The 15,032-nt window shown below is 55.0% G+C and overlaps 1 protein-coding gene across 3 annotated transcripts in view; it reads left to right on the forward strand.

Moving 5' to 3' along the window:
- Positions 1-15,032, forward strand: part of LOC125633778 (uncharacterized) — a 45,423-nt gene continuing 30,391 nt past the window's right edge. The window contains exons 1-7 of one of the 3 annotated variants that reach the window (XM_048843528.2): positions 1-1,674; positions 5,586-5,693; positions 11,228-11,389; positions 12,439-12,570; positions 12,811-13,002; positions 13,625-13,708; positions 14,868-14,986. In XM_048843528.2, coding sequence (XP_048699485.2) covers positions 1,255-1,674; positions 5,586-5,693; positions 11,228-11,389; positions 12,439-12,570; positions 12,811-13,002; positions 13,625-13,708; positions 14,868-14,986 — 1,217 coding nt within the window. In that variant the 5' untranslated portion in view covers positions 1-1,254. The remainder of the gene's footprint in view (positions 1,675-5,585; positions 5,694-11,227; positions 11,390-12,438; positions 12,571-12,810; positions 13,003-13,624; positions 13,709-14,867; positions 14,987-15,032) is intronic. The other 2 variants (XM_048843531.2, XM_048843529.2) reach the window with 2 other exon arrangements.

A 15,032-nucleotide genomic window follows, 5' to 3' on the forward strand; every position in this document is an offset into this window, starting at 1 on the left:
CGGGCTGCTGTGCAGGGCAGCGCCCCGGGCCCCCGCCACAGTTCCGGGGAGCGGGGCTGGAAGTGAGCTCGGGAGCCGCATGACCTCATGCTCAGGAATTGCCTGCCGGACGGGCTGGGCCCGCGCGGGGGAGAGGGAGCCGGGCCGGGGGAGGGGGACGGATGCCGCGGGCAGGGCTGGAGAGGCGTGAGCCCCGCCGGCCCGGATCCCCGCAGCGGGCGGTCGGGATGCACCGCCCGCCCGGGCTGCTGACCCCACTGTGCGTCTGCTCCGCAGAGCCCGGCCCGGCGCCCTGAGCGCAGCATGCCCGCCCCGCTGCTCCTGCTGCCGCTGCTGCGCACCCTCCTCGCCCGCCTGCTGCTCCTGGCTCGCAAGCGCCTCCTGCCGCTGCTCCGGCGCCTGGCGGCCCGCCTGGGCTCTCGGGAGTCCCGCGAGGCGGTGCTCACCTGCCTGCTCTGCATCCTCAACCTGCGCAAGAAGGCGGACGACTGAGACTTCGAGCCTCCCCCGGCGCTGGGGGGACAGCGCCGTGCACCCAGCCAGGGAGGGGGAGCGCAGCCTGCCAGCAGAGGAGAGCACTCTGCGTCTGCTCTGTCCAGTCCAGGGGAGGACACGGAGCCCACTGAGGGGGGAGGAGAGACCCCAGCAGCCAGCCTGGGAGTGGGGGAAGGTCTCTCAACACCCTGTGGGAACCAGGCCAGCACCCTGGGAGCAGACTCATCACTCCCTATCTCAGCTGTGCAGAGCTGCCCCCTTTTCAGCCTTTTCCTGGGAGGATCATTTTTGTCATCTTGGTCTGAAGATGGGATCCGTTCCCCCCCTCACCTCCCTTCTACTCTCCTGCTCTCCTGCTCCTGTTTTCTGACAGCCCCTCTGGAAGAGGATCCTTCCCTTTGCCCCCCTCCCCTCCAAGGGGCGTGCTATGGTTATTTTGTGACTTTCGCCCTTCGGAACGGTTGGAAGCCCCACATTCTGGGCCATTTCAAAGGAGGCTGGACAGAGGCCTGGGGAGTGATCTGGCCCAGGGCCCTGGGGGATGGACTAGACGGCACCAACTGGGGCTTCTCCATCTCTGTTTCTGGAGGCGGAGTTCAGCTGAAATCCTGTGTCGTTTCCTTGCCTCGAGGTTTGCAGGCTGCTGGCTGGATCCTTCTCTGCCTCGCCTCTCCTTTGGCAGCAGCGGGTGGGGAGTTCGGGGTTGTGATATTCCCCACAATCTCCTGGGGGCTCCACAAGGCCGATGTTTGGGGGAGGATGTCCGGCAGCACAGCGAGGAAGATCCAGCCCTTCACCATCAGCACCAAGCTCTCCCTGCCCAAGTGCACAGTGGACTTCCCTGGGGACTCTTGCCCTGACACCATGGCTGGCCTGGATAACCATGCCATGCGCCAGAACCTCAATGAGTGTGTCCCCCTGTACTTGGCTCGGGCCCAGTCCAGCCCTCTGCCCGCTGGAGGCGGGTTCCAGAGCACCAGTCCAACTGAGGAGGGCATCACCGATGAGGACCAGCTCAACCGCAACTCACTAGCCCGCTCCATTAAGAAGATCACACTATCTAACTGGCACGGGGAGCCTGGCCCAGGCAAGGAAGGGGTGCCTGGGGTCCCGGTCCAGACCAGCTATGAGAGGAATCACAACAACAACAACAGCAGACCAGGGAAGGCTCAGTTCAAGGTAAGGACTCTTTGTACCCTGGCCCCAGGACCCTGCATAGACACGGTCCTTTGCTGTGCTCTGTTGCTCTACATTCTGCCCCTCTGTTACAGCAGGGCTAGATCTGCCCCCCCACCCCCAATCCTCAGCTATGGGAGTCTCCATGTCTGCTGCTCTCTTTCCTTCCCAGTGAGAGGAGATAGCACAGGCAATGTATGGAGGGAGACAAACATGGGTCTCTCTCAGGGAAGGACGTCCCTTCTTGTAAAGGGCCGCTGGGAGCTCGGTTGCTTCTCTGTTTGTTTGAAGACCAGCAGGAGAACCAACCACATGAGCCCATAGAGGCAATATTACCCCCACCCCCAGGGAGAAGAAACCCGTAGTGGGGGTGAGGGGGAGTCTGGAGACAAGAAGATGAGCATGCCTTTGGGGATACATCTGAATTCAAGCGCTCTTGAGGGCTCCTCTCTGATTCACTGTGGTAACCCCCACACCTCTCCCTTGGGGACCTCACAGCAATTTTAGGGTGGGGGGGCAGTATCATTATCCCCTTTTACAGATGGGGAAGCTGAGGCTCAGAGGGGAAGGTCTCTTCCAGGGACCACACATTATGTCAGAGTCAGGAACAGAACCCAGGAGTCCTGACAGCCAGTCACCTGTGCTCTAGCCACTCGAACACATGCCTCTTATAATCAATTGCTTGATGCTTGAGCTCAGAAGACCCCCTTGGTGGAACTAAGGCTGGTATCGGGAGAAAGCAGCTGAGATCTCAAACAGAAACTCCCCATGATTTAACCCCAAAACAGCTGCTTGCACAGTGGGGCAAGACTGGGAAGAGAGCAGAGTACGTCATTGCCAAACCTCTGAGCTTCAGTGCTGGTAAAGGCCAGACAGCCTCACACAAGCCTCTGGTGTGCTCAGCACACAGGCAGATCATTGCTAGGCAGCTTGACTGAGGAGTCCCCGGCTTGGGCAATGAAAGGGGGATTCTCATAGATCCTTTGCCTTAGCTTTTTTGGGTGGGGACGGGACATGTAATAATTGCTTTTTCCCCCATGTTGTTTGGGACTCGGGAGATTGAGTGAGTGGGTCAGCCCCAACAGAAGGGGGCTGGAAGGGAGGGAAGGCCTGCAGAATAGGGCTTTGTAAGAGAGGGAAGGACAGAGGGCTGATAGGGAGTCGGGACATGTTAGAAGGAGTACAGTGTGCTGGAGTGGAAGCTGGGTTAGAAGAGAAGGAACTATGATATCCAGACAGGGTGAGAGTGGGGTGGAAGAGAGAGAGAACAACATTAGTACACACTCATTCTTGGCCTGCAGCCCCCGCTGCTATCCCAGGTCTGGGCTCCCCATACACAGCTCTGTCCATGCCCCTTACTGCAGTCCTGACCTGCAGCCCCTCCTCCCTGCTATTCCAGTCCTGGGCTCCCCACACACAGCTCTGCTGATGCCCCTCACTCCTGTCCTGCAGCCCCCCGCTATTCCCATCCTGGACTTCTGACACACAATGCCCTTTGATCCTGAATTGTAGCCCCCGGCCCCTCCCTTCCTCTTCCCGCTGTTCCAGCCCTCATGAGTGCAAACTGGTATGCCAAAATTAACATTGTGGTTTGTGATGCAGAGAAGCATCTTCTGGAGAGTAAACTGAGGCCACTAAGCTCATTTCACTTGTGAGTGAAATCAGGATTGATGTCCAGGTTCTCAGTGGTGACCCACGAACACATTACCTCACTGCACTATCTCATTAGACCCCAAGGAAGAGTCCTCTAAGATCACCCTGAATCCTCAGCCAAGAACATGTGTGTGCATGCACACACATGTCTCCCTGGCATTGAGCCCTATGGGGGTCTGTGCTGGTTCCTCCTCTGGGTGGCTCTGGGCCGTGAAAGTCCCAGCCAGCCAGGGGCACCAGCCTCTCATTTGCAGCCTCCAATCCCCAAAGCAAGGCGAGGCCTAACTTAGTTCTTCATTTCACGTGCACTCTGGAGCTGTCTGCTGTAGGGGCTGGGAAAGGGTGCAGCAGTTTGGCAGGAAGGATGAGGTCATCTCATGCTGACAGCCCTGTTTTCCTGAAGCTGGTGGATTGCAAGGCACAGTGTGTATAAAGTGCCTGGGTCACCTGCAGGCTTATCTCCCATTGCTGAGCGCTGGGTGGGGAAGGGCCGAACAGGCCACAATGGGTGTGGGGACAGGACTGCCCATGAGTGGTTCCCAGGATACTGTGCCTGGCACAGCAGCAGCCGCTCAGTGTCTCTAACCACCTGCCATTCCCCAAACAGGATAGACGCTAATGTACATATGTGTCCGTCACCTCTGGCGGGGTTCAGACCTGTGGGCGCTGGCTGGGCAGGGAGAGCCCTGCTCCCTGTGAGATCTGCTCATCCTGCAGCTGCCAGGATGGTTCTGTCTGGGAACGTTCAGCTCAGTTAGACTCTTCTGCTGTGTCTGATCATCCATTGCCACCTCATGTCCCCTTTCCTGCTCAGGGTAGGCTGCCTCCTCCGGTGAAGATGAGGCAGATAGTGCTGTCGCAGGGCTGCGTGGTAGCATAGGTGCCAGGGAAATGGTAGTGCGAGGGCTTCCCAGGGTGTGTCAGCTACAGAGGTTCCTGGGACGTCTGCAAATCTGCAGGTAGCTGCATGATATCTGCAGACATCCGAATCTGCGCACGCAGATTTCCGTGGACCATGTTTGTGGATCGGATGCAGATACATATTTTGTGTCTGCACAGGTCTCTCTAGATAGCCATCTTGAGAGGGCCAAGCTAGTGCGACTGCAGCAGTGGCTCTAAAGACTGGGGAGGGGGTGGGTTCAGAGCCCGAGTGGGAATGTCTACACAGCTGTTTTTAGCTCTGTGAGCCTGAGTCTCTAGACTCGCTGCTATGGGGTTTGTTTTGAAGCATAGACATACCCATGGGGTCCAGACCTGCATGCCTCACTCCCATGAGGAGCCTCATTGAAGCCTATACCTGTGAGGGAAGGTGGTGAGCAAGACTTGGCCTAGAATGGCTTTCGCAGGGAAAGGTATTGTCTATTGGTTAGAGCAGGTGTGACGAGGAATCCTGGGTTCTATTCCCAGCTCTGCCACAGATTTGTTGTGTACCCTGGGGCAAGTCGTTTATCTTCCCTGTGTGTAAAATGGGGCTAATGGTATTGACCCACCTCTGAGGGGGCTGTGTGAGGCGAGCTAATGTTTGCAGAGTGCTTTGAGCCCCTCAGGTGGCAGGAGCTCAGCATGTGGGCAGTGTTACGGTGCTGTGATTCCCGAAGGGACGATATGAAAGATAGGGAGTGATTAGCACATACCCCAAGGACTCTCTGTGCACAGTAAGCAAGCCCCTGTTACTGGCTTCCAGCTGTTGTCCCCTGTACTATAAGAGCAGAAGTGACTCCGGATGTTAAAGATGACCTGCCTCTCTGCCAGCACAGATGGGAGCTTTGCAAGCATCCAGTATCCTAGGAGTCCTGGGTATAATTCCCAGCCTGCTCTGAAACACAGTCCACACACTGTGCAGAGTCCAACCAATCCCACACCCCTCTTTCTGGCTCTATTAACAGTAACAAGGTAACAACATACAGATCAGATCAGACTTTCTCCCCAAGCCTGACTGCTCCTAGGGTTTCTTCTCTGGGCCAGCTCAGCCCACACCCCAGATCTTCTCTCCCCAAACAGGTGGGGTGCTGAGCCACCTGCCTCAGAGAGGCAGCCAAACCCACTTAATCCTTTCCTAGCAGGATCAACAGCCACTAACAGGAGGGTGGTGGGGGTTCAGGCAAACACAGGCAGTATGTCACGATGACCTTCAGGGGTCTACACCTGAAAGCCCCTATCTAAGGAACCCAGGCTTTGGCTGCTCGGTGAAGGGGTCTCCAGCCTCTCTTGGTGAGTGGGTGAGACTCAGCCCTTACAGACTGCTTCTTCTCCACCTCTAGGTCTTTCTCAGAAAGGAAGTGGATGTGGAGGAAGAAAAGCAGGAGGCCAGGAGCCTCCATGCTGGTGATTTCTGCTCTCCGGTGGACAAAGGTCCCCCCTTCCATATGGTACGTCCCTGGTTCTCTTGATTTATAAGGGTCTGTGTGGGTCTTGTACTGGGGTGGGATATTCTGGGTTGGTTTGGTGCTGTGTGAATGTGGTCTGCAGGGGACATTTCCTGAGCACAAGGGTAGCAGGGAAAAGTGAGATCCCTCCTCCCAGGTCTGCAGTTGTGATGAAAAGCCAGTGGAGCAGGGGCTAGCGGAGACTCTCATTTAGGGGCCTCATGGCAAACCTGGCCCAGTGGGGCAACATGCTACTTGCCAGCTCAGTAGTTTGAGGCTGAGTTTTGTGCATGGGCCAATCCCTATAACTGAGCGAGCTTGTCATGTCTGTAAAGCAGGCCCAGCGGACTCAACTGTGAGCTGCCTCCATCCAGGGCAGGGCAGGGCAGGGAGGGTGCATCAGATCCTGCTCTGAAAAGTGCATGACTAGTGCAGACACATCCTGGGCTTCCAGCCATTTGGCTGGCCTAGTGTGGGGAGGGCTGCAGCAGCAAAGGGAACAGGCTGAGCGTTTAAACAGGAAGGTGTGGGGGGCTGGAGAGTCCAGGGATGGATACCTGAAGGGAAGCAGCGTCCCATCCCTCCCTCCTCAGGCTTTCATTTCTCATCGGCCTCCCTGTGCCCTGCTTCTGGTCTCCTGGGGAAGCAGTAACAGTGTTAGCAGAGTCTATGCTGCCTATAGACCTGTCGCTGAGCGTCCGTGCGCACAAGCGTTGCTGCTGCTTATTTAAGCAAAGCTGCATGAAGGTACCATGGGCCTGTGCCCAGGGCCCTGGCTCCTGGAGTCACATGACAGCATCAGAATCTCTCTTTCCAGGGTTTTTTAAAAACTATTTCTCTAGCCCTTGGGGTTGTGCAGAAAAGCTGGAAAAATGTGGCCCACGTGTAACGAGCGCAGTGCCATCTGCCAGGAGCCTGAAACGAGTGCTCTGAGGGGGGTACACTGCCCCACCTGTAGCCGGTAACTGCACTGCTCCAGGTGGTCCCCACTGTCTGATACCATCCCAGCAGAGGACTCTGTGTGTTGGGGAGACCCTCATTGCTAGGGTGGTGTTGCAAATCCCCTCTCCCTTGAGTCCTCTGCTACAGAACCTTGCATAATTAAAATCTAACAACAATGGCATGTTTTCTCAAGACTGAACATTTGTTCCCTGTCCTTGTGACTCCTGTGCCCTGAAGACAGGGAGCAGTGATCCCACCAGCCCAGCCTATGGCTCTGGTACAAGTGACCCAAGTGGGGTTAGGGCAAGGTGCAGAGCCGTGCATGCCCATGGCAAGGTGACCCCCATAGGGGGTGTGTCTAGGGCCCTGGATTGCCTTAGTCCAACCCTGATGTAAGGGCAGGTTTGGTAAGAGGGCTGGGTGAGGGTCGCAGGTTTGCTGAAGGAGGCAGTGAGCAGAGAGCCTGCTGGCTTGGTTTGGGGCCGTATGCAGGAGGGGTTTGTCCACGCAATTCGGATCAAGCCTAGTTGTCCAGCTGTTTTATTCTTTCCCCTGGGTCCTGTTGCTGGAGCTCTGAGCTTGAGTCTCCTGTGGACAGTGCAGCTGTCATACCACCCCTGCCTTCTCTCGCCAAAGTGCTGGGGTGGTGGCCAGGATGTCTGGTCCCCCATTCAAACAGAATTCCAGCCCCCCGAGGCTGTTGGAGGCTTCCTGGGAGCAGATTGGGGCACCCCACAATCAGGCACAGAGAGGTACAGGAAAGCCCCTTGGAGCTAGCCATAGAGCAATAAAGTCCTGGGCCCAATAAGGACTTGGGACATGGAAGTGTGGCCAGAGTTCTTCAGCCAGTGCGTCCCACAGGCTGCGCGGCTGTTGCTGTGCTCTAAGGAGAGGCTGCTGCTGTAACCTGGCTGCGTCCTGGTTTGGCCTTGACCCCTTAGCAGCGGGAGTATGTCCTTCACATGAACCAGTCTCCAGATTTTTCTTGCCTTCTGCAGCAGGGCTGGCTGGGCCTGGCTCAGCAAGCAGTCACGCTGGGGGTGGGGGAAATCATCCTGTAAGAATACAGCTCTGTTGACAAGAGATGACCCAACTCACCACCCACAGCGCGGCCTTTGTCCACCTCTCCCCACTCCGTGCCAAGGGCTGCGCCTTGATCTGCCCCCTCCCAACCTGATCCACCAGGCCCTACGTTCCCTCCTCAGGGTGTGCACAGAACCCTAACTATTAAAACCATGGCACATCACACTCTACTGACCGGCCACTGCCGGATCCCTGTCCTTGTGTCTCCTGTGCCCGGACTGCAAGCTCTGTGGGGCATGCCCATAGCTGGTGCAATGCCAGCCTTCTCTGTCTGCTCCGTCTCCCAGGAGAGGCTGGCACTGAGCTCCCTCCATGCAGCAGAACATGAGAGCCTCACAACCCCGGCCCTCCGCAGAGGTTTGTGCAGCTGGACCTCGGGCTGAGCTTGGAGAAAGGCCAGTTCCGTCGCTGGCTGACCTTAGCCGTCGCCCCCGTCGGAGCTGGATCCTGGACAAAACATTCCATCAGCACGGACCACGAAAGCGAAACCCCAGAGGAAATGCAGAGCTTCTCCCCCTTGATGAGTTACTTCAAATAAGAGTCTCCAGATGCCCCTGGAGTTGCTGTGGGCTGAGCTTCTGGTGAACGAAGAAGTGCCAAGTGGGGAGGGAGGGAGACAGGCGGGAGAATTGCCCTTCTTTTTCAGTTGTTCTCTTGCTTCGGAGCTCTGCTCTTCACTAAAGGGCACTGGATGTTCGGGCGAGGAAAACCCTGTCCCCAGGGCCCTCAGAGTCTGGTGGGGGCAGGCATGCATGTGGGATCAGGGCACTGTAGCTCCTTCCCCAAGAGGACAGAGCTCCAGAACCATTTCTCTATTGGGTGAATTTTATTCCTTTTAGCAGGAGGCAGCTGAAAATGAGAGAACCAGGCAATACTCAGAGAGATGGCACTAAGCAAACTTCCTCCTGATGCAGGTCTGCTCATGCCTTTCATTGCTGGCCCTCCCCTCCACTATTCCTGTCCTGGGCTTTCCTCACACAGCTCTGCCAACGCCCCTCTCGCTTGACCTGCAAACCTCTGCTATTTCCAGTCCTTGATCAGAAAGCACAAAATCTGTCACATTGCAAAGTAGTTTAAACATGTGAAGAGAGATCCTTTGGGGGCAGGGGTGATCCCCACTCCTGACGTGCCCATGCTAGAGGGCAGTGCGCTCACAGGCTGCTCCACTCCATTTTCTGGCTGAGTGCAATTGACACAGTGCTGATGGCTCCCTGTGCTCTGTGGGAGGAGTAGAGGGAAACTTCCAAGATAACTCAGTGTGCTTTGATGTTGTGCTTGAGGGCTAGGGGTTGGGGCCAGGCTTGAGAAGGAGCAGGAGGCAGCTGGGGGGGGGGGGGGGGCGGGGGCGGGGGCGGGAGGGCGAGATGCAGAGAGAGTGCAACAAATGTCTGAGCTCCTCACAAAAATATGCAGTTTCACTAAAATCAGCTAATCAGAGGGCTGAAGAGCAGCACACGTTGTCTCTGTCTCTAAATAGGAAGGAGGGTGATGCTGGGCATTACAGCCCGCCTGTTGCCATCGCATGTGATAAACGAATTGAAATGATGATTAAAAGTAGGAATTATAAATCACATATCTAATCATGGGGACTAACCAGCGTGGCTGCTGCCGAGGAGAATCTGATCTATCAGAACTCTTTGAACACGTCAATAAAACAGTGGATAAAGGCAAAGTGGTTGACATAATTTATTTGGACTTCCAAAAAGCCTTGGATTAAGTCCCGCACAAGAGGCTATTAAGAAAACTATGGAGCCATGGGGTGAGAGGTAAAATATCATCATAGATCGCAGACTGGCAGAGACAGAAAACAGAGAGTCAGAATAACTGGTTGATTTTCAACATGGCGAAGGTTAGCAGTGAGGTGAGCCAAGGCTCCAGACTGAGACCAGTGCTGTTTGACAGATGTATTCATCTGGAAAAGGGAGTGAGTCCTGAAGTGGGAACATTTGCAGCTAGCACAAAAGTATTTAAGGTAGTCAAGTCCAGAGAAGACTGTGAGGAACTTCAGAGGGATCTAACCACGCTAGGTAAATGGACAACATGATGGTGGGTGAGAGTGAGTGATGACAAATACAAAGTAATGCATGTTGGAAGGAATAGTTTGAACGACTCAAACACCTTACAGGGCATAGGTGCTGGAAGTAGGAGTGCGGGGGTGCTGCTGTACCCCCCGGCTTGAAATGGTTTCCATCATATACAGGGTTTACAGTTTGGTTTGATAGCTGTCAGTCCCCCCACTATAAAAATTGTTCTAGAACCCCTGTTACGGGGTTCTAAATTAACTGTGTCAGATCAGGAAAAAGACCTGAGCATCACGGAGGACAACTCAATAAAGACCTCTGCTCAGTAGGGAGCTGTGGTCCAAAAAGGGAACCAATGTTCAGATACATGAGGAATGGGATGGAGAATGATACAGAAAATATAAAAATGTCATTGTACAAATATGTATTGTGCCCATTCCGCTCATCCATCTCACAAAGAAACTAGCTGAAATAAAGAGGACTCAGAGATGGGCCATAAGATTGATTAGAGACCTGGAAACACTTCAGAGTGAAGAGAGATTGAAAAGATTGGCATTGTTTATTTCAAAGAGGAGATAAATAAGATGGGATGTGATCAAAGGATACACGCTAATGAAATGTAGAGAAAGTAGATCATTCTGTTCATAACACTAGAATAGGGAGCATCCAGTGAATTTTAAAGGTGGTATGTTTGAAACTAACCAAAATAAACACCTCTTCATGCAGTGCGCAATTGGGCTGTGGAACCCATTGCCACTAGATGCCATTGAAGTCCAAAGCCAAGAACTTAGCAGGATTCAACAAAGATTGGAGATTTATCTGGAGAATGAGAACGTCCAGAAATACAACGATAAGGATTTTTAAGAGAGAGAAATTTCTGGAAGGGTTGTGAACTCTTCTGCTTCTAGACATAAGCCAACCTCTAACTAATAGGTCTTTTCACGGGAGTAGGTTCTCTTACAAGTCCCTACTGTAGGGTTTCTTTCACTTTCCTCTGAAGCATGGGCTACTGGCAACTGTCAGAGACCCTATCTGGATGTAGCTCTGGGCTGATCCAGTAAAGCAATTCCTGTGTAACATAAGGGAGAGGAAATGTACTGAACCAAGAGGAAGCAAATGGAGATGGTTGCATTTTACATTGTCTGTCTATTTAGATTGCAAACTTTTTGCAGCATGGATTGTCCCGAGGAGTAGCCGAGTGCAGAGACCCATGTGTGTTTGTGATGCCACGACAAATTCTGTGAAAGACAAGTGATTTCTGTCTCAGAAAAACACAGGACTAGAAACTCAGCTGGTGTAACTCATTGAAGTCAGTGAGCCAGATCCTCAGCTGGAGTGTCTTGGCACAGTGCTGTTGAAGCCAATGGATAGTATTTAATGTTTGTGGAAACAAACCAGGCTGCCATCCCCTTTCATGCGTGTGTTTGGGTTGGCTCGTGTGTCCACCCCCAGGTGAGCGTACTAAGTCTTTCCTCTCTTTGACTCCCTTAGGTTTCAGGATGCCATGCAGCAGCCCCCTGGAAGGAAAGTGTCAAGAACAAGGAGCCAAGTGGAGTGGCTGGGCTGAAAACTGGCATCCGAAGCAGTGCAGGGAAGGCAAACCTCCCTAACCAGAGCCCTCTCATAGTCCAGTTCAACCGAGAGATCATGCAGGTAGAGTCCAGGGTACCTTGTTCTGGGGATCCTTGGAGGAAGGTCTGGGAGCAGGGAGCTCAGTGGATGTCTGGTTAATGGAGCAATTGCCCAGGATGCTGACCACCACGATGTGCCTCTCTACTGGGGGTAGTGAGGTTGGTCCCTGGGGGGGAGCAGTGATGGTAGGAGAGAACTCCTTCGTTCCAGCTCCAGTGGAGGAATGAAGCGGGGATGTGTCCATGGCCGGAAGCCTTTCATCTGAGCAGCAGGAGTGTGGGGGGAGTGAACGCTCAGCTCGGAGCGAAGCCGTTGTTGTGGCATAACGTCATATTTGGCTGCCTTTCTCCAGGCCGTCTGCCCCAGGGAGTGTGGGTCAGCCTGCACAGGGGCCCAGTTTCCTCCCCCCTCAGCAGCAGAGGCAGCACAGGAAAAGGGGTCACGAAGAAGGGGTGTTGCTGTCTGCTCTGCAGGGGGGTGGGGGGCGGGGGGCAGCAGGGGAGAGAGAATGAAAGGAGAACAGACTCCTCGCATGGCGGGTAGAGAGATTGCCTGTGAGGCCTGCCCGCCCGGCTCTGTCCTCTCCACTCAGCCTGCAAAGGGCCTGGGCTGCCAGGCATGGGGGACGTGGCTCAGCCAGACTGCAGGGCTCTCCAGAGGCAGCCAGAAATTCTGGGCTTTAGCATTTCAGTCTCCTTCTCCCAGGGGCTGTGCCCAGAGCCCCATTCCAGGGAACTCACAAGTGCAGTTAGTCTGTTCTCATTCTGACAGATCAGGAGCTCCTGCGCCAGGTCAGCCCAATGGACCCATCTCCCCAGTATCCCCACCTCCACCACCTCAGACCAATGGGACATCTAGCCCAGTATCCCCTGCTGCCTGCTACCCCAGCTCACACCAATGGGCCCATCTCCCTGCCATGCTGGGTCATCCGACCAATGGCCCCATGTATCCCTCTCTGGGATGGGCCCATTTACCAGCCGTCATGCCAACTCCTGGAAGAAGTTGCTCAGTACTGTCCCCAGGCCTGTTTCAGTGGCATGCCCAGATCAGAGCTCCTCCCTGTGTTCCAGGCCGAGAGCTGGGTGCGAGGGAAGCTGCGGGACCTGAAGGATGGCTACAATATTCAGGACTGGGAACGGGTGGCACAGACCCTGCAAAGAGACATGAAGGATTTTGAGAACACGCTGATCAAACTGAACCAGGTATGGTGGGGGCTCCAGGACAGACCCACTCCCATTCCAGCCTCCTCCCCAGCAACCCCCTGGCATCCAGCCTGAATCCTGCTAGGACTGACCCGATTGGGTCTGTGCTGTCCTCTCCAGCACCCAGGCAGTGCCTAGCTATCCCTGTGTCATTGTCCCCCTCCATGCCCAGTCAGCACCCCAGCAAGCCAGTGGATTCAAGGCTTAGGTTCTCTGAGCTGCTTCTCTTCCTCTCCCCAGATGGGTGAGCAGCTCATGAGCCGGCCCAGCCCCAGTGGGGAGACCGTCAGGAGGCAGCTGCTGGCCCTGAAGGAGCAGTGGCAGCTGCTGAAGCAGACAGCCGGGAATCAGAGCAAAGCGCTGGGTGGGCTGCGGAACCTGCAGGAGTTCAACAGGAGAGCGGAGCGGCTGGAGGCTTGGATCAGGCAGAAGGTATGGGGAGTGGGAGAGCAGGCTGGATGGGACCTCATCAGCCTTCTCCCAGCTGCCTGGTGATGCATTAGGAATGTGCCTCACCCCCTGCAATGTCCAAGGGACCCTGCCCCTGCAGCGGGGTCTCTGAGCCTTGCCACTGACTCTGCCAAAGGTTTGGCCCTTGAGCAGAGACCTGCCACTTGGAAAGGGCAGGGCAGCAGCCTGGGGCCCAGGATGGCACTGTAGGACTTGGGGAGGTGGGGCCAGGGCCCTAACAGGGAAATGCCACTTGATTAAAAATGGTATCTTCATACTCTCAGCCTATAGGCAAATTGCATTTGCCGTGGCAACCAGGACCTAGCTGCCTGTGTAACGTAGAGGGGAGCTGAGATCACCCATGGACAGGGTGATGGTGCTCCAGGGCATGTCTCCCAGTTACAGAAGGGGAAACTGAGGCGGGGAGGGGAAGGGACTTGCCCAAGTTCACAGAGTGAGCTGGGTGTGGAGCCCAGGAGTGCTGACTCCCGGTTGCTCTGCCCTCGCCCTAGACCTCCTGCTTCAGGTTCAGTCTGGGGCAGTTTCTCTGTAGATCTCTTGACTTCCTCTGCCCCCTCTATGTCCTAACCCCCATCTGTCCCAGGAAGAGAAGCCTGGGCTGACTGCCCTCCTGCAAGAGAGCATGGACAAGATCCAGCTCACCCGCCGCATCCTTGACTTAAAACAGGTGAGTGTCTCTCCCGTGGCCTGGCTCGGGCTTGGTCCCTGTCGCCCCACCCCCAGGGGATGTCTTGCGTTTCTCAGCTGTAGCTCGGCCCCCAGGGGACACCTCAGACTTCCCAGCCAACAGTCCATCTCAGCTCCTCACTGGCTTGGTGTTATAGCCAGAGCAATGACTGATTGATCCGGGGTGAACCGGGAACATCTCAGTAACACCCAGCTATCCTTTGGGGAGGCCTCTGCAACACTGTTGAGCCTAGCGCCCCCTGGTGCCACAAGCATCAGAATGCTCTTCGAAGCCATGCCTTTCAGCCACAGAGTCCGTTGTGCTGGGGGCCCCAGACCCAGCTGGGCAGTGGCTCCTGCCCAAGTCTCTCAGCAGCCAGTGCTGGAGCATGTGAAATGGAGCTCATAGTCTTTAAGGCCTGAAGGGACCATCATGATCACCTAGTCTGAGCTCATGCACCCTACAGGCCACAGAACCATTCCCACCCACTCCTATAACAGACTCATAACCTCTGGGTGAGTTACTGAAGCCCTCAAATCATGGTTTATAGACTTCAAGTTACAGAGAACCCACCATTTACACTAGTTTAAACCTGCAAGTGACCTATGCCCCCTGCTGCAGAGGAAGGCAAAAAAAAATCCCAGGGTCTCTGCCAATCTGACCCAGAGGAAAATTCCTTCCTGACCCCAAAATGGTGATCAGTTAAACCCTGAGCATGTGAATAAGACCCCCAGCCAGACATCTGGGAAAGAATTCTCTGTAGTAACTCAGAGCCCTCCCCAGCTAGTGTCCCATCACCAGCAATTGGAGATATTTGCTGCTAGCAGTCACAGATCAGCTACACGCCATTATAGGCAGTCCCATCATACCAGCCCCGCCATAAACTTATCAAGCTCAGCCTTGAAGCCAGTTAGGTTTTTTTCCCCCACTGCTCCCCTCGGAAGGCGGTTCCAGAGCTTCACTCCTCTGATGGGGAGAAACCTTTGCCTAATTTCAACCCTCAACTTGTTGATGGCCAGTTTATATCTATTTGTTCTTGTGTCCACATTGGCGCTTAACTGGAGCTGGAGCCAGGAGCTGATTTCTCCCTGGGGGACTGGCTCGTTGTGCTGGGCCAGGGGAGTTGGTGGAATTTCTCTTTTTCTCTGTCTGAGCGCAGGAGGAGCAGCAATTCCAGGGCCTGCATGAAGAGATGAACAGCCTGGCCCAGAAACTGGAGAAGCCTGGCAAGAGTGAGAGCAGGAGCATCTCTGCACGGCGCAAGCACCTCAATAAAATGTGAGTGGGGAGGAGTCACAGCTACCTGGGGGCTGCAGAGCCAGGC

The sequence above is a fragment of the Caretta caretta genome, chromosome 3 (assembly GCF_965140235.1).
Source record: "Caretta caretta isolate rCarCar2 chromosome 3, rCarCar1.hap1, whole genome shotgun sequence".
Lineage (NCBI taxonomy): Eukaryota > Metazoa > Chordata > Testudines > Cheloniidae > Caretta > Caretta caretta.